The sequence below is a fragment of the Diadema antillarum genome, unplaced genomic scaffold (genome assembly GCF_040938485.1).
Source record: "Diadema antillarum isolate AM-2024a unplaced genomic scaffold, OU_Dant_1.0 seq00001045_RagTag, whole genome shotgun sequence".
In the NCBI taxonomy this organism is placed as follows: Eukaryota; Metazoa; Echinodermata; class Echinoidea; order Diadematoida; family Diadematidae; genus Diadema; species Diadema antillarum.
This window is the reverse complement of record NW_027271876.1, coordinates 259,977-282,086: the sequence shown is the minus strand read 5'-3', so window position 1 is coordinate 282,086 and position 22,110 is coordinate 259,977. Positions and strand designations below refer to the sequence as shown.

Sequence of the window (22,110 nt, the reverse complement as noted above, 5' to 3'; positions counted from 1 at the left end):
GTCACTTTGTCCATAGATTATTTATTGCACGCTACTGTATTCAAAAGGTACCATTCAACTTTCCGTCCATCTTGAATTCATAAATTGAATTCAGCATTCTTCCTGTCACAAGGTTCCTTGCTAAGATTGTGTGGTTTTAACTATTATTACCTGAGAGAATGTTTATTACGGTTGTTTGTCTTGGCAACATAAATTGATGTAATTTCGGGACACATGGTGCAATATAGCATATAATTAATATGAATATATTTTGTGTGTTTGTATATAAAGATTTTCATTGCAGTACAAGTAAATTATTTCAACTAAATTATTTCAACAGGGTAAGTCATAACACCTCTTGATCTGTAATTTAGATGAAGGATGAACAAGAGATGAGAATTTTTTTGTTGGAAAAATAGGTCATTATTTTCACACTGTAGGGTATGTGTCTTGTGGTTCAGTTTTGTTTGTCTTTTTGTAGAAAAAAAAAAAAACTGCTTGCATCCCTTTCTCCTGGACAATTTAATCTCTATGACCCACTTCATCTCAAACTTCCTTCTTCCAGTGGTTTCCACTGTACTTGACTTTTAATATTTAATAACTATGCTGTTGTGCAGAGATAGAAAGTACTAAAAACAGAGTGTCACACCTGTATAAAGTTGGCAACAGTACTGTGGCTGCATTTCTCGTATAACCTTTGATAATAGTGTGTATACAGGGTGCAACACTTTCTCTGATGGCCAGTTTGGGCCACCATTGATTAAAATCTTTGCAGCTAACATTTTGGGCCACTGTAGTGGCCCAAAATAAATGGATATATAACAATCCATTTCGAACCTTAAGTGCCTGAACCAAGCCACCAAAAGATAGCGTTTTTGGAAATTGGGTGGCCCGACATCAATATTTAATGGCCCTAGGCCACCGGGTATATGTATAGTCATATGTACAGTACAGATTGCCAAACTAAAACAGTTGTGTTTTAGCCTGTGGCATGCGAAGTACCGTAGCTTACAGCAATCTTTACAATTGAGGTCATTGTGGTGCTAGTGAAATGAATGGCAACACAGACCCATGACTGACTATGCAAGTTATTTTGTGTGTGTGCGTGTGTGTGTTTAAAGAACCTACACTGTAGGATGATAGTTTTCTCGGTTATACACTGTATAGTTCTTGCCCAAGACAGCGATAAGTATTTTAGCCTATGAACACTGCCTTTGTCATTCATGAACAGCATTAGCAGGAAATCTTATTTCATGAATGATGAAACAGAGAAAGAATATAAAAGGCCAGATTAGCTGGAATAGTTCCATGTTTGTACCAATTCTTTGTCATCAAGTTCATATGGGTATCTTCAGTTGTGGACCCGATGCATACTAGTACTGAGGGTAGGAGACTGTGAGAGCCAGACATAGTCAGGGCCCATTCGAAGTCATAGCATGTTCATTCATGAAAAGTAACCCATTCACTTGAAGATAACTTGCAGATGCCTCAAGCTGTTGGGAGGGGATTTAAAAAAAAAAAATGGTTTCCTGTCAAAAACACTTATAACATACTATAGTTAGAACCAAACCTTTTTATCTGCTGAGATCAAGAAAGCAATCTAATTTCAGTTTGTTCCTTTTGTACTGAGCCTTATTGAGAACAAGCTATTTCTATGCAATACCTTATCTTACCCAATATGTGACTTACAAGTACTTAGCTTAGAGATACATACCTCACACACATTCCAGCCATTGCCATTGTATATACTTTTAATATTTCATTTTCACTATTACTGCGAAAGATTTGGTCGGTATTCCTTTCTTCTTCTTTTTTTTTTTTTTTTTTTTTGGGGGGGGGGGTATCAATCCCCTCATTGTCAAAGGAAAAGCTGGTTTTGTCTGACATTGTGAAGCACGATTAGATAAGGGTGACTCAAAATTGTAGCTATCAAGAGTGTATTCAGCAAATGTTGAAGTCACTGAAATTCACCTGATGATGTGTATTTATTTGAAAAGATCAATGTTTACTTGACTGTTAAAGGGATAACTTGAAATGAATAAAACCTTCATTTTCTCACTAGTATACTGCACAAATGTCTACAATTTGTACAGTTGGCATGTAAAGGCGAGAGGAAAAGAGAAAAAGTTGCATATGAGACAAATGGAACGTTATTGTCGCTGTGACTGTGGTTTAGAATAGAGCACGATCGTCGATATACACAGATCCTGTGAAAAGGATGTGTCTACCTGGTGATATGGAATTGCATTTCAAATGCTCAATCTCATACAAGTATTTTAATGTTACTTTTAATTTCATGAATCAGTTTATGATGAACAAAAACAAAGACTTTCCTTTTGTCATATTGCTATCAGATGTTCATCTGGTGGGGAAGCCACTTCCAAATTCTCTGTTTTCAACATTTCAGAATGAAGTTTTTTGTTAAATCATTTGAAATTGGTTTAAAGTGATTTTACCAATATTGTGTACTGGTATTTCATGAGACAAGTGTGAGTTAAATGTGGGTTGTGTGTAGGTGTTGGTGCATGTTACTAATGGATGAAGATACAATCTGCAAACTTCTTTTTTTTTCTCTCTCAATGTGTTTACAGTGTACTTCGTCACACACACACACACACACACACACACACACACACACACACACACACACACAAATGTTTAGTCAATCCATATCAAAGGGATGGTAAAGTTTTGGTTGAGATGGGTATTTAGGTTTTAACTTTTTGCGAGATAATTAGAAACCACATGCAATGTGTGTGAAATATGAGCATACTATTTGAGGAGGAATCAAAAGTTTATTGATGAACATCTGTTTTGAAGTGGCTGAGATATCTGAACACAGGGTCCTAGTAAATGGTGGGACCCACCTTTTATTAGGACCACTTTGTTTTACTTTGGTTTTATCTCAGCCATTTCAAACCGATTTCTATCAAATAAACTTTTAGTTCCTCTTAGAATTGTATGCTCTTGTATACTAGTATTTCATGTAAGTGGATTCTAATCTCTTTCGAAAAGTTAAAATCTGAATCCCCTTCCCAACCAAAACTATACCATCCCTTGGTTTTCCTCAGTGGAAACAGAATTGCTATGAATAATGCTGCACATTTGCTCACACGGAAGAAGTTACTTATCACTGGCGGATCCAGGGGGGGTGGGGGGGGGGGGGGCAGGCGCACCGGGCGTGCACCCCCTCTTTACTTTTGGTTAAAACAAAGGAAAAAAAAAAAAAAAAAAAAACGGGAGGGGGTGGTCCGTGCGCCCCTCTTTAATTTTGCAAACACGCCTCCCCTTTACGGAATTCCTGGATCCGCCCCTGCTTATGACTTGAGAAAATATGAAGAATAATTCCCCAAGCCTGATACACGTCTGTAGCTTGCAATGCCTGAGTACTGTACTACACTTATCCAGAAGTGACAACAAATGTTCCCATGTTACATCTAAAAAAAAAATTCCACACAGAGTAACATTTACATCTTGTATCAAGAATATGTAAAGTTTAATACAACCATTCAACTACAAACAATGCTGAAACAGGCAAGAACACAGCCTCAAATTTTCAACACAATAAATACGTTCCATCACAGGGAAACAAATTAAATACCATAAATATGACAACATGTTTTAAGGATCAATAAAATTAAACATTTATATACATATTAGCACATCAGGTATTAAAAAAAAAGTCTAGTCAAATAAAATGCCCATTTCTATGACACAACACTAATTCATATTGTGTAATACACACACGGCAATCATCTGCATAAAAGCATGAGTACATGTATCACAAATGCCCTCCAAAGAAACAAACAAGCAAGAGGTACAATGTAGAACATGGGACTTTGTCTTACTACATGTATTAAATCGAGCACAAGTTTGCTTTTTTCACCAATTGTCCATTCTTTTTTTTTTACCCCCTTAATGTCAAGATCACTGAATCAGATATAAAAGTGAACTACTGGCACACAAATAAACAATATGAACGAGGCTGAATGAATAGCACACTGTGAGATTACATGTTTATACTATGCATAAGGCAGAGTGTAGGATGGCAGCGATGCAGGATTGCTTTGAGTGGCATCAGCTCTACACTCTAACATGTGATATTCCTGGGCTCCATTTTATCAAAAGATATAATCAATTATAAATTTCCTTAACACACAAGCTGCCATAGACTTATGATAGAAATCAACTATACAATCAATTATAACTCTTCATAAAACAGGGCCCTGGATCTAAAACAGAAATCTTATTACAAATATTCATCAACTTTTATTGTAAAACTAGGCAAGGCTTCGTGGCTTTTTAAAATCTGAAATAGAAATGCCAGCTTTGGTGGGGGGAGTGGGGTGGAGAGGGAGCAAAATTTAGGAGTTAAAAAGTGTATTGCAATCACCAGTATTAAAGCACACACAAATAATCTCTACATCAACCAAGTCAAGTACTGCTCAACTGCACCTGATATATTTGTGAAAATACAATCCTTATAAAAATATGTGGTTAGCTGCAACAAGAAGCCTCAAACTGATCTAAGTCTCATCAGGAGAGTGAACATGTCAGTACTGGGAGATGAAACTACAAACAGACCATTTCACAAGATCATCAGAGGAATTTCTCACGTATACATTCTGCTATTCTCCTCATATTCATGTACATTGTACCTGGTAGTAGTGTATGAGGCGTGGTATGCAGCCACCTAGAATTGATTAGAAATTTGTGTCGTATTTTGTGGCAAATTCTCGCCTTTGGGTAAAACACCAGAAAACTGAAGAATGCAAGGATGATCAAGACTGCAAGCAAAGAACTACAGTCAAACCTGTCTATAGCGGCCACCCAAGGGAAACAACAAAAGTGGCCGCTATAGACAGGTGGCCGTTATAGACAGGTCGGCGGCCATTTTGAATTTCATTACTTGCATTTTATGATAGCCGAAAATACCGCATGTTATTCTTTAAAAAAAAAACAACAACAACATTTAAGTTTGCATATGCAGCAGCTCTGCTATTATGGGGATTTTCGTTGTACAATTCACTTCATTTTTTTTTTTCATTGCCCCCTTCTATTCTTTTGATGTTAAAAACAATATTTCGGGCCTGAGAAGTGCTCAGGTTCATCCCTACCGGTTTGCATGAACGGGGTTCACGAGAGCTGAGTTCGATGGAGGATTGAAAATGTGTAAAATTTACGTAAACTATAGAAACAATACCCAGACAGGTACCATGTTGTCCTTACTCAAAGGGATTAACACTAATTAGTCTGCATTTCGGTAACAGTCTAAGTTGTTATTAGGAGTTCTCTTTGCCTTTGTAGCAGCTATTCAGGGCTGCATTTCTGAAGCCTAGATCTAATCTAGTCAAGTTGGCGGTAAGACGGGTTTTCGTGGCAAAGAGCTGCATTAATTTTGTCAATCATGTCTGTGTGATTGTGACTGAGCTAGGACTCGGTAGACATCACGCAATGAATGTAAAAGACATCGTACTCATTGCTGATTTAATGGATCAACTCAGTTTTTGTGGCCGCTATACGCAGGTTGATATTCACCACGGGAGACAAAATGAGTGGCCACTGGCCGCGTTAGGCAGGTGGCCGCTATATAAAGGGTCTATAATACAGCAATTGCGTTCGGGGGATTTTTCAGTAGCCGTTATAAGCAGGTGGCCGCTATAGAGAGGTGGCCGCTAAGACAGGTTTGACTGTATTTTGATGGCAGTTCTGTTCATAAATAATCACACAAGATAAGGTTTTGACCACTTACCATGTACGCCTCATACTAAAGACAATGTAACATCAGTAAATTCTGAAAAACTAAAAGCCACTTATTAGACTGCAGTGCAAAGCAGTCAACCAGGATGCTTCCATTTTTGTATGTCTGCGGCAAGCCTTCATTCACATTATATAGAATTCATTAACATTGACCAAAACCATGAGGACTGACCTTAATCAACCTTTTTTGCACAAAGGAAATATTTCCAATTCATATCACTATGTTATTCGACTAAATAATCATCATCAATAGATTATCATAATGGAAGTTATAGCCAGTGAATGACAGTGCTAGTTAGATTTAGGTGACCTCTGACCTTGACCTTCCACCTGTTATCACTACCATCTGAAGTAAATAATGGTTTATGTGTTTCCATCCTCACTGATGATGTATACCCCTACCATTTTGGGTGGCTTACTGTAATACACAAAAGAAAATACCCAGCAAAATTTGTCTGGCAGCAGAATTGCAAAAGGGAATATTCTTGAGCATATTAGTTGGCAGCCAGTGGCCTCAGTTATAGTGTCTAGTCAGAGACCTCACACTTTGAGGACATTTGACAACAATTTAGTCAGTGCATGTACCAGTTCATCTACACACCTCATCCAGGATGCCTGATCGAGCCACGTACCACAAATATCTGCTGAACATTTTATTCATTTGGACAAGATTTGGTGTGTACTGATGGACAGAGGAAGAGATGGATGTGTTGAAAACAGACGGCCTCAGGTATCTTTTGAAGCAGATGCATGAAAAACAGAGAATAGAGGACCGACAATCAAGCTCAAATCACAAACAATAAAAGAAGCAATATGCAACATCAAATCTGAAATAGCTGAAAGCTTCAACAACAACAAAACAACGCTAAGTAATGTAAAAACTTCAAGCTAATAAATGAGCAAATTGAAACACAAAAATCCAACAACATTTTATCAGAGACTGACTTATTTTGTGTCTGACTGTGTAGCTTTAATACTTGACACATTACACTCATCTACAGTGTAGGATTCATTTTCTGCTTTCCTAAACCTCGTGTGCAGTGAGGCCTATCTCCATCTAACTTGCTATGCACCCATGTCCAAAAAAAAAAGAGTGTTGAAAAGATCTGTTTTTGGACCTACGTTGTCATCTATGTGTTCCCTAAGAAGGGGTTACATTGTAATTTCCTTCCATTGTCATTTAGCAGTCCAATTTCACATTATAGCATTTATCGCAAGTGAGTGGTAATATAATCACTTTCAAACTTCACTAAGATGCATAGCAAAGCAAAGTGGCAGAAAGCACAGTTAGTCTCTTGAATTTGATGTCTGTGATCTAAAGAAAAGAACACTTTAAAGGGAAACATTACACTAGTGGGCTCCGGCTTTTAAACGCAATTACGTTACACACTGGCAACTTCAGTAGACCCAAGACCTGATATGAAATAACCTCAACAAAGCAACAGAATTCTGTTTTCTTGGACTACAATGTTTGGCTATCAAATAAAAAGGGATATGATGCAATCGAGAATAGGATGTAGTCTTCACAGACAGAACAGTATCACATTATGGCAACACTTTGGCAAGTATATGCCAATCCTTACAAATGCCCCTGATTAATACATACACTTTGTGCACTAGCCATGAGAAACAAACAATACTGTACAGCAAGCAATGCCTGGTGATAGCATAGAGTAAGGCTACTTAACACTAGGCCTCTAATTCAACAAAAATATTTACTATACCTTTGAAGAGGCATTTGTATAATTTATAAAGTCAAAGGCTTCGGTTGTATTTCAATACAGTGTTTGCAACTTTATGAAAATATTTACAAATCTCAACAACATATTGCTTAATTCATGCCTACATGAACATGCATACACAATAATCAACAATGGAATTTTGATGTGTAACTATATTCCACGGAGACTTCTTAAAATTACACAGCTAAACTGTTGCTATAAAACTCTTAATATCTCTTGTGCAACATGAGGTTCATTTCATCTTACTCCTATTTCTGAAAAAATATTACTCTCTATCCCTGTGTAATCAGTGTCATCTTTACCTCAAATTCTGTCTAAAATTTCATTCACCCTTTATATCTATTTTCAACATCTACTAATTTTACCAGGATCTAAGCTTTAAAAGCTTATGTTTATGTAGATTCCTATATTTCTCTTGCATTTTTCTTAACTAATCCTTCAAATGTATTTGTCAAATGACTGCCATTTGTTTAATTTGGTCAGTGTTTCAGTTGCACATTCTATTCTGAAATCATATTAAATTGTATATTTTTACATTTTATCTTCATATTGAGAAATATGAAATTGAACTAGATTGAACTAGAAATGTAACTGGGAACACACATATAATCAATCTCACACATCACTTCAGTTTCGGCAAAACTAACGTGATGTATGCACAATGATTGATACAAGTGATCAAACTCAGTCATTTGATAATATAAAGCTGATATCTCCTGAACCCTTGCCATCTGAAATACAGCGTACACAAGATTTTATGATTCACGTATATCCTTCTAGCCTCATTAAACTGTGGAAAGTCTGCAAAAACTGGTTTGGCATATCTTAATCGAAGATTACAAAAATCATGTACATAAAGAAGGCTATCTTCTGAATGTCCACTCCAATGAAGTTGAATCAGCTAAATCAAACTACATTGTTTTAATCCTCAATCCTTGTATATAATTCATCTTCACTACTATGACTAAATGACTGCACTGACCACAAGCCTGTCACAGCTTATACAGGCTGAGTCTACTTTTCACTGGTAAGTTTCACTTTTATTGACTTCCTGTAGAACAACATCTCAATTATAGGCAACATTCACCGTACTCTTTGTACTTTTCTATCTCACTATTTATCATCTATTATTGCCAAGGGCTCACACTCTATGACTATGCAACATTCTCTTGTCTTGTCTACCCTCCATAAATTCACCAGAGACAGTCTAGTAACGTTCAGATGGTGATCCTAAACTTCGAGGATAAGCTTCTACTTAAGTATGGAGAACCAAGTGTCGCATTGTCTCCTTCATCACAAAATGACAATTTCGTGACAAAATAGTTTGTTCATTTATTAGTGTACAATGTCAATTTCGTGACCAAATTTTGAGACAAAACTGTTATTTCATTGACCAAACTGTCATTTTGTGACAAACTTGTCATTTCGTCGACAAAATTGATGTTGTCACTTGTCAACTTGGTGCCCCATACCTAACTATGAGCTTATCCTCGAAGTTGAGGATCACCATTTGAACGTAACTAAAGATGTCTTATCACACATATTGAAGAATGCCAAACTTTGCTTGCATCATATACAGCTGGGTGGAATTCATTTGAGATGAGGAGGTGTCTGAAAAAGAGACTACAGTCGACCTGCTGGTGAGTGTGAAAGTTACCTGGAATGCAGCTTGGTCTACCAGTGTAGATTGGTCTACACACATACTTAGTCCTAGGCATAAAGCTTGAATTGGTCCTGGATGTCTTGGAGAGAGTTGATGCCAAATGTGTCACTTTGTTCCTGGACCAGCTTGAAGATGGCTTCCAGTTGTTCTGACTGAATTCTGGATGATGAAATACAAATAAACATGATAAATATGTTAACATCAGAAAATACATTGCACACAATGGCACTGAGGTGCAAATGATTGTAGAGACAGGTTGTAGTATATGAAAGTTATTGCTGAGTTGTCTATAATCAACACTTACCTGAGTCTCAAGAAGACATCCATGTGATGTTAATTCAGCATTTTCTTTATCTTGTAATTGCACAAAGTTAACGCTGTTACAGCACCTTTCAGGAAAAGCTCACTGATATTTTGACCTCTCTTCTTGGCCAAACTTCATCCATATCTTAATTTGGCATACCAGTTAAACCTTCAGATGTAAGTTGTAGTGTTTGCAATCACAGTGACTTCTTGTTTGTGGCTGTTTTTTATCACAGAAAGTTGAGTAGGCCTCAATACAGTCAACCTTGCCTAAGTCAAATCTATTTGGACTGAAGAAATAGCTTCAACTTAGAGAAGATTTGACTTACGAGGGATTAAAATTGATAGAATAAGAGAAGGGGAATTGAAAAGACCTTTGACTTCAATGACTATTCGACTTATGCAACGTCGACTTGAGCAAGGTTGACTGTATATGAACTTTATCCAATAAACCCGTTTTCAAACTAGACCTGCATCTTCAGGAGATGCATCTGATTTGTAAATTTGGTGATCCTACCTTATTGCTGTCAGGGCCTTAATTGTTGCATAAAAGTTGGGATCACACACAGACTGTAAGCCAGACAATTAAACATAAGTCTCTAAATACTCATTTCTGATCAGGTTGGCTGATCCTGACTTATGCTTGATTTTCTGACTTGTGTTTGATTGCTTCTTTTTGTGCCAAAGGGCCCAGAACATATTGTGAACAAATAGTTACATGTAACTTTAAGGAAATCTCATTGATTTTGGTATGGTTTACTCCCAAAATAATACTAATCTTGAAAGCATAATCCAAGATGCACTGCTGTAACAAACAAAGAAAAACAACAAAAAGGCAAACAGCCATGGTTGCATTTTGCAGCTGAATAAAAGAACTTCATGCCATTTTGTCCCCTGAGTGATATATTTTTCTTAAACTAAATATTAACCCCTGCCACATACACTCAATTACAACGTAACAGACAGGCGAAGATGAGGCGACAAATGTGCATTACCCAGCGACATTTTTTCCCCCCATAATGATGTAGTTACATAGCAACAGTCTATCTACCTCATTAAGAGCAAATACTTAAAAAAACAATATCTTGACTACTTAATAGGATCATCACATGTTTACAACAAGCTGGCAGGAACTCATAATGTGCTGCTATTAGAACACTTCATCAAAAACTTGAAAAACATAGAAGCGTGTATCTTGTACCAAAATATCTAAAGGTCACCTACAAGTGTTAAGTTCTATTAGAATTTCATTTATTTTTTTATCAGTATGCTTATGGCAACAAGAAACTGTATACTGCCCATAAGAATTCAATTTATCACAATTTCAACCAATGTCATGTAAAGATGTCATGAGAAGCACTGCTCAGCAATTTATTTCCAATATTACTTGCTTTAAAAAAAAAATCTGATATGAGAACTTGCACATCAAAGATGTTTTTATCACACAGTTTATATATGAACATGTGGGCTTAAAAGTGACTATATCACAGTGTAGATCCAAGAATGCTTTGTCTCTTTTGCTTTAAGTGTACTATCTTATCAGCTAGTTTTCAGAAACCACTGACTTTTCAGATCAGTTTCATGTCATCCATGAATTCCAGTGTAGACTTGTGCTACACCCCCTTTGGCATAATCAATTGCATAACTGTAAACCAAATTCCACCTACTGTAATGCCTACTGATCTTAGAGTTACTTTGCTGATATGTTTGTACTTTCAATGCAATAAATTGTTCAAACACAATCAAATGACACTTGAAGTGATGTTACATATCAGCCATGCATGCAGAAAATATGAGAAAAATTTCACTGTGATTTTCACCCACCTTCTCTCCTCCTGTTTCTGTTCATCTGACATCATGCGGGAAACCTCCTCAACAAGTTTCTTGGTTTTCTGAGGCCCAGCTAGATGCTGTTCTCTGCTACCAGTACTCTCTTCTCCTCCTGCTCCTTTGTCTTCCTCCAACTGGTCAATCAAGGCCTCGGTCTGGGAGGCACTGACCGGCTTGATATCCTCATGGTTAATAAGCACATCTCCAATGTCCCCAAGATCCACCTCCTCCTCCTCCCCCTCCCCCTCCTCCTCCTCAGGGATGCTGTCTCCATGGTAACGACAGCTCCCATCACCATCCCCTGATGCTACCTGTTGTGACTTGTCCTCAGTGACAGACTGCAACCAAACAACACAGATCAGACTTTAAGTTCACTTCAATGCATTTTGATTGCAGAATGAAATGTTAACATTGTTAGATGTAGATGAGTGTGAATACCTTCTTTACTGTCAGATAGATAATTTGATAGTCTTATCTCGTATCTCAACCAAATGACTAGGCAAGAAGTTAGTCTACACAGCTCATGGAAGACATTGGTCTTGAAAGTCCAAATAGCAGCAGTGACACGACAGTAATAGAGGACGACACATGTGCAGTTACCTACAATGCCTGCATTAAAGTTAAACACAAGATAACAGAGAAAAACAGACATACAGATTGATACTGAAAATATATACCTGTGTGCTACTAGCTGTATGATGCACAGGGCAGACATTGTGTTCCGGTGGTGAAGCCTTCGGCCGTCTGGTCCTCCTGTATACCCACTTGAAGGAGATGACAATGGCTAATAGAGTGACCAGGGCAGCTGTTATATAAAACTGGACATCAGTTACTATGGCTCTTCTTGATGATTCCTCCATGGCTTCACCTTTGATAATGATGAACACACATCACCTACAGAGGGACGGCAACAGAGAAGGAAGAGGAAGATGCCCTCACTAATGATTTATGTGGACACTGTATGGAACATGTACATGTATGCAGCTGACTTTCTTGCAATTAATATGGGAGAGCACAATCCATGGAAAGTCACATTAGGTTAAATCAGCATCTAAGTCACATAAGTATCCAATCTTGATAACTAGGCAAAGGAGCTACCAAACTAAAGTATTCTTCAGGTAATACAAAGGAAGCATTACATTTTGATCTAGGTATGGTAATGAAAGACAATGACTGAGAATGAAGACAGCATATTTTTTGCCCTGTACATCAGACAACTTCAGACTGTGTTAAATCTTGCAGGATTTACCCGTACCATCCAGGTGTTAAAGGGGCTATTATACCCCAGAAACAATTTCTTCACATCACTGTCTTGAAACAAGTTTGTAACACAACTTGAAATATTACATGGTTTAGTCAAACATTAAGTAGGCAAGCGGATAGACATGAGCTGTGTTTATCACCTTTCCATGTTTGAAACATGTTTCATTGTCCACTATCAAACAACATTTGCAGAGGCCTTTTAGATCGAGTGTTTCTCGAGCTGTTGCGTTAATCAGGTCTCTGTCGTGTCAAAAGGGAGGACTTGTCAATGTGCAGCTCCACTGTGTAGTTTGATCTGACGAACACAGATCACGTACTCATGTACTTGGCAGTGGTTGGGGTGGGTACAAGTATATGGCGCCACCCAAGTGTTAAAAAAAAAAAAAAAAAAAAAAACATGTTTCAAAATTACTTTGCATTTATCATCCTAATAGAAATGCATTTCTGGCTCAAACGCATTGCAATTGCACTTTTTTCAGTGTTTCAAAAAGGCATTTCTAACTCCAGAATCAAAAAAGCTTTGCATTTATCATCTGTTCAAATCTCCTTGAAAGTTGCTGGAAACCTTAATTCTACACCAGAAGTAAGCTGATAAATGCACCTTCAATCACATGATAGCAGATCAACTGTAAAATTTCCCAGGTTAAGAAAAAAATCTTGGAATGTTCTTCCATCAACAAATGGAAAATGATGGAAGAAGAGCATTTGATTTAAGGGCATGCACACAATCTGGGTTGGCATTCTGTGCATGAGATGGAAAGTAAAATGGCTTTTAGTAAACACAAATGGATAGCTACATATAGCTACAATCAAAGAGCTGGCTACTTTATTGGTTGGTGATGCTGCAAAACTGGCAACATGAAAACTTTGAGTTCAAGTATGAATTACAGCAAAGTATTTTGAATATCCCATGGGATATAACTTATTATGAATTTTGTTGTCAGGAATACATAGTGTTCCAACCTAAGGGTTTAAGATGCTATTTTGTTGAGAATAGTGTATGTCTCACATTTGGGATTTGCATTCAATCTCCCCCAATAGCTGTGGATCATGGATCATTCTGTGGTAACACCAATTCATCACCTGTCTACTACCTAGCAATGATGTACCCTATTCAAAAACAGTTTAAGTACCCATATTCCACTCAAATTTTGAATGTGTTTAATTGCTGCCATGTCATTAATCACACACACACACACACACACACACACACACACACACACACACACACACACACACACACACACACACACACACACACACGCAATCAGACTACATATGTATGTACATCCTCAGATACAGATACTCTGATGCTTCTTAACCCGTTGAGGATGGACTGATTTTGCTACAACATGCATTTCCCATAGACTCGTGCCCGAGTATACTCAAGACTCGTCCTCAACGGGTTAAAAGGCGTAATAGTAAATAGAACAATTAAAGAGCTCCCAACAGTCCAACACTAAAAATCAAGAAGGTTCAAGAGAGCTTAAAGGGGATATGGTTTGTCTATTACATGTAACATCTCAATGTAGGTAAATTACCAAGACATTCCTAAATCCACTGAGTATTTTCTATATTCCTTTTAAGGGCATAAAATACACTCAAATTTTCAGAGAGCAACTTTCAGTACATGTATGAGGGAGACATGGTGGCTCTGGGAACAATAAACCTTTGTAAAGAACATATCTTGTGTTTGAAACAAACAAAAGGGTGTGTATTGTATGCACACTGTATGTGCAGCTTTACGCATGTTAAGTCAGTTTTTACAATGTACATGCTCTACTGGTGGGGTTTCGTGGGAATGGGTTAAACTGACACGATTACTCTCTACTGGTACTGCTCTCTCATGAATCCTATCCCTTGCTAGGTACACGTACTAACTGCCAGCCCTGCCTCGCTCAAACGACCTCTTAGCTGCTCACACACCTGGTAAACTGTCCATCAATCATCTCTTTCACGCTGATGTAATTCACAGTAGGAGATGATGTAGATACACTCACTACAGCCTTGGGGGAGCTGACACTATGTACAATGTGTACAGCAAGCTCTGAGTGAGATATGTATTGTACACACCAGCTGCAGCAATGGTATCATGAATGCCTTCCAAGCACAGCACTGTTCCACTCCACTGTACTATTAATACTGTGTACTAAATGGGCTTTGACATTTATCAGTCCTGTTACATTATATTGAATGAGGATTTCACTATTATATCAAACTGATTAGAAATGGTCACTCCCATCTAATTGACTCATGCAGCATTTTCATGGGTCATAGTCCCCATTTACTACCATAATTATAAGGATTGTTGTCTCAGAAAGAGCTTTGTTTTATAGAGGAAATGGATGAAATTGAAGCTGTTTAAATACATTAAGGGACTGAGCTGCGGTAACTCCTGTTATTTACAAGTTATTTATATATAGCTTGAATATCAGTGATTCATACAATATGATTATGGAAATCTCATCAAGCTTTTCCTGGTCATATGATATTGCATTGCTTTCTGCTGAATTTTAAATCTGTTGCAAAATATATTCACAAGACAACAACCCAAACAAAATTATCAAAACATTTTTCTAGATATTTGAAGGAATCTACTTTATTTATACTATTTCATCAATTTTGAATAAAGTTATGCTAGAATATCTCTTGATGAACTGTCAAATGCTTGTGATATCACACAAAATCAATTTGGGATAATTACACTAGCAAAGTGAAATATTGAAAGCCATTTGATGCACTACAAAAGTTGACCATTCCATGACAAATCTCATTAAAGGCATTATTGACCACAATGGAACAGAAACCCAGCTTTAATGTTTCAAAATGGTTCTAAAATATGAGATAGGGATAGAAACTAAGAAGTATAATCAATGTAATGTACCGGTATACAAAATGTGAACAATAATTATGATAAAATTGTTTCTAGAATAAATCATATGTCTACAGTTATGGTTTATTGAGAAAAATAGTTGTATATCCTTATATTCTAGACTTCATTGCAAAATTTAAATGGTGCAATTTTTTAATGATACAACTGACCTACACATATGCATCAAATGTGATAGCTTGTACAGTTTTTACATCACTGCTCCCAATGGTAAACAGTACCTTTAAATTTGATGCTAAATACGCATAACTTGTTGGCATTTGTATTGTTGCATCCTTCTTGATATGTTTGTCCAATTATGTTCAAGTTACAGTAATGTAGCTGTGCAAGGCATAGCTTCACTGCCTTGATCATCAACCTTTCCTTGGTGTACATTCACCATTAATTATGAGGTTGCACAGTTTAATGCTGAAGACATCATCTTCTTCTCTGCACAATCTATCACAGGGGAGGTATCTTACAAGGCATAGCATACCTAATTTCAGCATGACAGCGTTGCACATGGTATGCTGAATGGGTAGAATTTTAATGGTTGCTAGTAATGTACACTGCTTGATAAGAATGCTTCCCCCATTTCATTTGGGAAGAAACTATGCAGTGCATGTTTCATGGGAAGCTTCTATTTCAGTTTTAAAGAGCACAATATTATAAATGCAGATCATGTCATGAGAAACACACATTTTGTAAGATACAAAACCCATACTAATAAACCTAACACACACATACAATAAACACACACACACACACACACACACACAATACAAAGAAGAAAGACTTCAATGCTTAGTCTTCATCTACCATGGTACCCCTTTTCGGTTACTGTTGACCCCTTGGCTGTACAATGTAAGGCGTCAATCTCGTATGTGAAACCTTTACACTGTACATTAGATATCATGTGTGGGTGAGAGCAAAGCTTATCTACAGAGGATATGAAGCTAGTACAGTGTACTTACAAATGCCAATTCACAAGGTTTTGTTTGAGCAAATTTCGTTCGCCAGTCAGGGGCTATTCGCAAATATAACAACATTTCATGTGAAATTATTAACTCTCATCTCAACATAAACTCAGTGTGCATGTAAGCATTTCTCTGTTCTTTACTGCACTGTATGATCGAGAATTTAACCACTCCAGAGACTCCAACTCTCCCGTTTTCGACGGGAGATCTCCCGCCGAAAACCCATTTTGGCAAAATCTCCCGTTCTCCCGTTTGAGATTTAATTTCTCCCGCCCTGGCTCAATGTCTCCCGTTGGAAAGGATTTCTTACTTATTTCTATCGTATGTTGAAAAAAATAAGCCTTAGATAGCACCAGAGAGCATCTATAACCCTAGGAACTTCGCGCTTCGCACACATAAACTTGGAGTCTCCCGTTTGCTAGGGGTTTCAGGCAGGAAATTCTCCAGATCAGAAGGTGTTTGGGGTTGGAGTCTCTGCCACTCGCGAAATCGTTCGGAAGTCCCGATTTGCTAAACATATGGCAAATTGACATCCATATTCTGGTAAATGTGTATAATGGTCTAAATCTAGCAGAGGAAACAGCTGCTTCACATGATTCTCATTTCTGGTAGTAGTAGTCTTTTAGTAGTCTCCATGTTCCTCCTGTACACATTTACAAATGTAGCTTTAGATGTTCTGGACACATTGAATAGTTGAAAGATTTTGTTGTCTTTAATCAAAATGGAACTTTGACATGTTTGTACCTCAAATTTGATCACACGGTAACATGATTTCCATGTATATCTCGAAAAATCATACCAAAATTATCACTCTTTTCAGTATATTTAGATACAGGTACGGTACGTCACAACACAGCTGCAACAATGGCATTTACACTGCAATGCTACCTTTCATGTGGAATTTTGTTTTAAAGATAATAAAAAGTTTTGGTACCTCAAAAGTGTCCTTGAATTTCCTTGTCTTAGTTTGTGTTTCAGGTTAAAGTACCTTTCATATAACTAACACTGTGAGACTTACTCGCCCCAAAGTGCTCTCATGTCTTAGTAATCATGCAATTAACTGCGACCAGCAGCCCCATACGCATAGCGACCAGCAGTCCCATACGCATAGCGTAATTGGGCTTCGCATTGTAGCATCCAGGATCATGACAGATTTAGTATTGCAGGGTAAATGTCAACTTAAAATCCCATAAATTCTTCAATTTGAAGACTTACCAATTAAGTTGAAGTATTGAAAACAGGCTTCGGGCAACGTTTGGTTCTGCCTATAGTCCCTTTCTGTTCGAATTGATGACTGAATGTGACTCGGTCGACAGGACCTTACGAGAGCTACATACAGTACACTGAATACTACAGCCAGTGCATGCGAACACATCATGCACACAAATTTCAAATCCATGAACGGATAAGATGTTTGTGTGCGCATGCGCTGGCCATGGTATCCAGTGTATGTACTGGTAGCTCTCCCAAGGTCCTCTCGACCGAGTCACATTCAGTCATCAATTCGAACAGAAAGGGGCTATTGGCAGAACCAAACGTTATTCGAAGCCTGTTTTCAATACTTCAACTTAATTGGTAAGTCTTCAAATCGAAGAAATTTTTGGATTTTAAGTTGACATTTACCCGCGATACTAATTCTGTCATGATCCTGAATGCTACAATGCGAAGCCCCATTTGTACGCTATGCATATGGGGCTGCTGGTCGCAGTTAGCTACAGTATGCGTACAATGGGCTGCACGCTGCTGGTCGCAGTCAGTGGTTTCGTACAATATTTATCGACGCTGTACAGCGTTGGCTCTGGTACGAAACCATTATCGCATGATTACTAAGACATGAGAGCACTTTGGGGCGAGTAATTCTCACAGACAACGTACTTTAACCTGAAACACAAACCAAGACAAGGAAATTCAGGGAAGCTTTTGAGGTACCAAAACTTTTTATTATCTTTAAGAGGAAATCAATGGAACCTACATTAGTAATGAAATCAACAAAAATGTTCACATTTTTGCTTAATGTGCCATGATTGGGATTTATTTTGATCCATGCATTACACTTTATGTAGGAAAGCAAACAATAAAAGCTGAAGAATACCACTTGAGAGATCCTCACCATAAATTCAAAGTGCACTCCAAAGAGAGATTTTTCCATCACCCATAGAAACACACTGGCAGTCCTACATTGTACATATTGTGTACATGTACATCCTATCATCAAAACTTCACATTACACAATGCAGCTTCTAATTGCTGTACCAGGCAGGCATCATCCCATGCAATTTTGTGCACAATCTGAAGACAGACATTAATCTCTCTTGAGTCGGGATCTCTACCTCAACGCCATGCCCCTGAGGAATGTCCATGTTTTCCTCATCTGTCAGTGCAGCTAAATTTAACACAGTCAAGCATGCAGGAGTGAGCTAAGGCCTGGCAACCTGTCATCAATGTGTTATTACCAGATTGTTTCTCACACACAGAGACTGCTCTTAAACAGACAGCTCACATACAGACATAGTACAGATTGAAAGAAGAGCAAACAACACATGGTAAAGTACACATTTAAATAAAAGAAGAACGACTGTTGGAATGATCTCAAAATTGGCACTAGAAGAGTATTGCGGGATTATTTTCAACTGACTGCATGCAATACGATGCAATGTATGGAAAAAGAAGAAGATGAATGTCTTACAAATATCAATACAATAATATGAAATTATTCACAGTTTTCAGGGAAAATGATTTTTAGTTCTTACGGTGTATAATTAATCATATTTCGGTAGTTTAGTAAGGTACTGTTTTTTTTTTTTTTTTTTTTTTTAAAAACCTCTGAGGACCACTCCATACAACAATACAATTACTAGATTCTGGTAGAATTGCGAATTACTTTAATATAGCACTTGGTCAATTACCAAGCTATGGGGTTTATAACTGTACATATACATTTGCATGCATCAACAACATTTGTATTATTTTAGTTTAGTGATATTTAATGCATTTGTTCCACCCTAAAATTATAATTTTACAGAGCCATTAACTTAAGGGTACCTTTCATTACATACTGACTAACTTGTACCATACTGTAAGTTCTGATGCCATCCTTTGTTTTTGATATTTAATGCATTTTTTTGATATTTATTATTTGATTTTTAATGCATTTTAATGATTTTTATTTTAATGCATTTTAATGATTTGATATTTAATGCATTATTTTGATATTTGATATTTGATATTTAATGCATGTTTTTGATATTTAATGCATTTGTTCCACCCTAAAATTATAATTTTACAGAGCCATTAACTTAAGGGTACCTTTCATTACATACTGACTAACTTGTACCATACTGTAAGTTCTGATGCCATCCTTTGTTTTTGATATTTAATGCATTTTTTTGATATTTATTATTTGATTTTTAATGCATTTTAATGATTTTTATTTTAATGCATTTTAATGATTTGATATTTAATGCATTGTTTTGATATTTGATATTTGATATTTAATGCATGTTTTTGATATTTAATGCATTTGTTCCACCCTAAAATTATAATTTTACAGAGCCATTAACTTAAGGGTACCTTTCATTACATACTGACTAACTTGTACCATACTGTAAGTTCTGACGCCTTGAGCATTTAATCAAAGTGGAGAACGGCGCTATAGAAATTGTATGTATGTATGTATGTATCCACTCCATTTAAAGGGACTGTACAGTACTGGTTGAGGTAGGGATTCATGTTTTGAACATTCCTAAGTGAGATAATGCAAAGCCTCTTATGAAATATGAAATAGCATGTAATTTTAAGAAGGATTGAACGTTTATTTGATGAAAATTGGTTTTCAAATGGCTGAGATATCCCAAAAAGTGCTAATAATAAAAGGCGACATGCCCCAACTTTATTAGTACCTCTTTGTTTCACCTTGTTTTTGGATATCTCAGCCATTTCAAAACCGATTTTCATCGAATAAACTTTTGGTACCCCTTCGAATTGCATGCTCTTTGACATCTCATAGAGTGGTTTCTGAATATCTCACAAAACGTTAAAAGCTAAATCTTCACCTCGACCAGAACTGTACACACCCTTTAAACTTGTGAGCAAAATACACAGTCCATTATTAATGACGAGTTCACCTTATACGCATGTGTAGATTGAGTGAAGGCAGAACACATTATAATTGCTAGGGAAGTTTGAGGAAAATCAGACAATCAGTTCAAAATAAAGTTATGCATTTTTTAAGTTTCAGTGCCACCATCACTAGATGAGAAGACTAAGTACTACAGTTTGTGATGTCACATGCAAAGAATACAAAAAAAAATATAAAGAAAATTTAAGATATTTCACTTTTCTCTCATATTAAAAGAGCACTTGACTTGCCTAGAGCTTTTGAAAGAAAAAATGACATTTTGTAAAATTCTCTTTACACATGTACATTTCATTTAAAGATTGTTTGATGCCTGTGACATCTTTAAATTGTTCTAGGCATACATGTGACATCACAAACTGTAGTAGTCATCTTGATCATTCATAATTGGTGGCACTGAATCTTCAAAAATTCATAACTTTTGAATGGATTTTCCGATTTTCATCAAACGTTCATTGATGTGTTCTATTAATATTGTTGAATTCACTCAATCCACACCGCATATACATGTATACTTAAGATGAACTTGTCCTTAAGTAGTTAATGAAATAAAGGCCTAAATATGCAAAATATGAATTATAGCTTAATGAGGGAAAAAGATTCTGTTTCACTTCTTTAAAGCACGCAGGGTAAAAAGGCGTCTGAAAAGTACACATTCCAAAACTACTGTGGCATAAAACCAGATTCTATCTCTTCCCCCCCCCCCCCCCCCCCCCATTATGCTACAAGATATTTCAAATTGTACACAACCCGGAAGTGTTTTTGCTAAAACTAAATGCAGAAGGTCCTGCTGCCAAAAATATATATATATATAGAAAGAAAGAAAAAAAGAAAGAAAGATTTAAAAAAAAAAAATCCACAAGAAAACAAGATAAGAAGATGCCTGACAGATCAATCAGATAAATGCACTGGTACATGGATGTCACTACAGAGATTATGCTCAACATTAAGAGAACATTCTCTAACAATGTCAATCAAGTATCCCTTTGGACATTTGGTAGGCATTAACAGCCACACATTGTGCACAAATGTATGAGTTTGTATAGTGAATTAATGTACTGTCTAGTCTGAAACCATTTGCTATGGAAAGTGCAGTAAGTATGCCCGAAGACTATACATTTTCTCTGCATGTTCATTAAAGTACTGTATACGCTATAATTTTCGCGTACATACATTTTCGCGAATTGCCGCTGTCACACATTTTCGCGAGTGCTTAAATTCGCGATTGGGGGACCAGAGAAAATATGAAGTGGCAAAGAAAGTGTGAATTTTCAACTTACTAGCAAATAAGAATGATACTAGTTATACACTGCATGAAAAAAACTTACCAAACTCTGCGAACTAGTAAGTCAGAATTCAACATTTTTGAAGTGGTTAAGTCCATCGCGCTAGATTTCTGACGAGTGGTCCCCTTGCGATAATGGATTGGCTCTCTACAGTATTCGTAAGTAGACGTGGACGTGCGTAAACAAGCTTAGCCAGTATGGTCTGTTCGGTAAGCCGTGACATGGTATACTAGTACTGAAATGTTCGTATCATCAAGGCAAGGGATTCATTTTGGAAGGTAATATTTTCGCGTGTTGTTAATT

The 22,110-nt window shown here is 36.9% G+C and overlaps 1 protein-coding gene across 1 annotated transcript; it reads right to left on the bottom strand.

The window, feature by feature from the left end:
• Window positions 1-8,587: 8,587 nt before the first annotated feature.
• Window positions 8,588-12,137, bottom strand: LOC139743078 (uncharacterized). Its single transcript, XM_071653586.1, has 3 exons — window positions 11,955-12,137; window positions 11,272-11,615; window positions 8,588-9,303 (listed from the first exon to the last, which is right to left on the bottom strand). The coding sequence occupies exons 1-3, from the start codon at window positions 12,135-12,137 to the stop codon at window positions 9,192-9,194; spliced, it is 639 nt and encodes a 212-aa protein (XP_071509687.1). The 3' UTR covers window positions 8,588-9,191.
• Window positions 12,138-22,110: the final 9,973 nt, after the last annotated feature.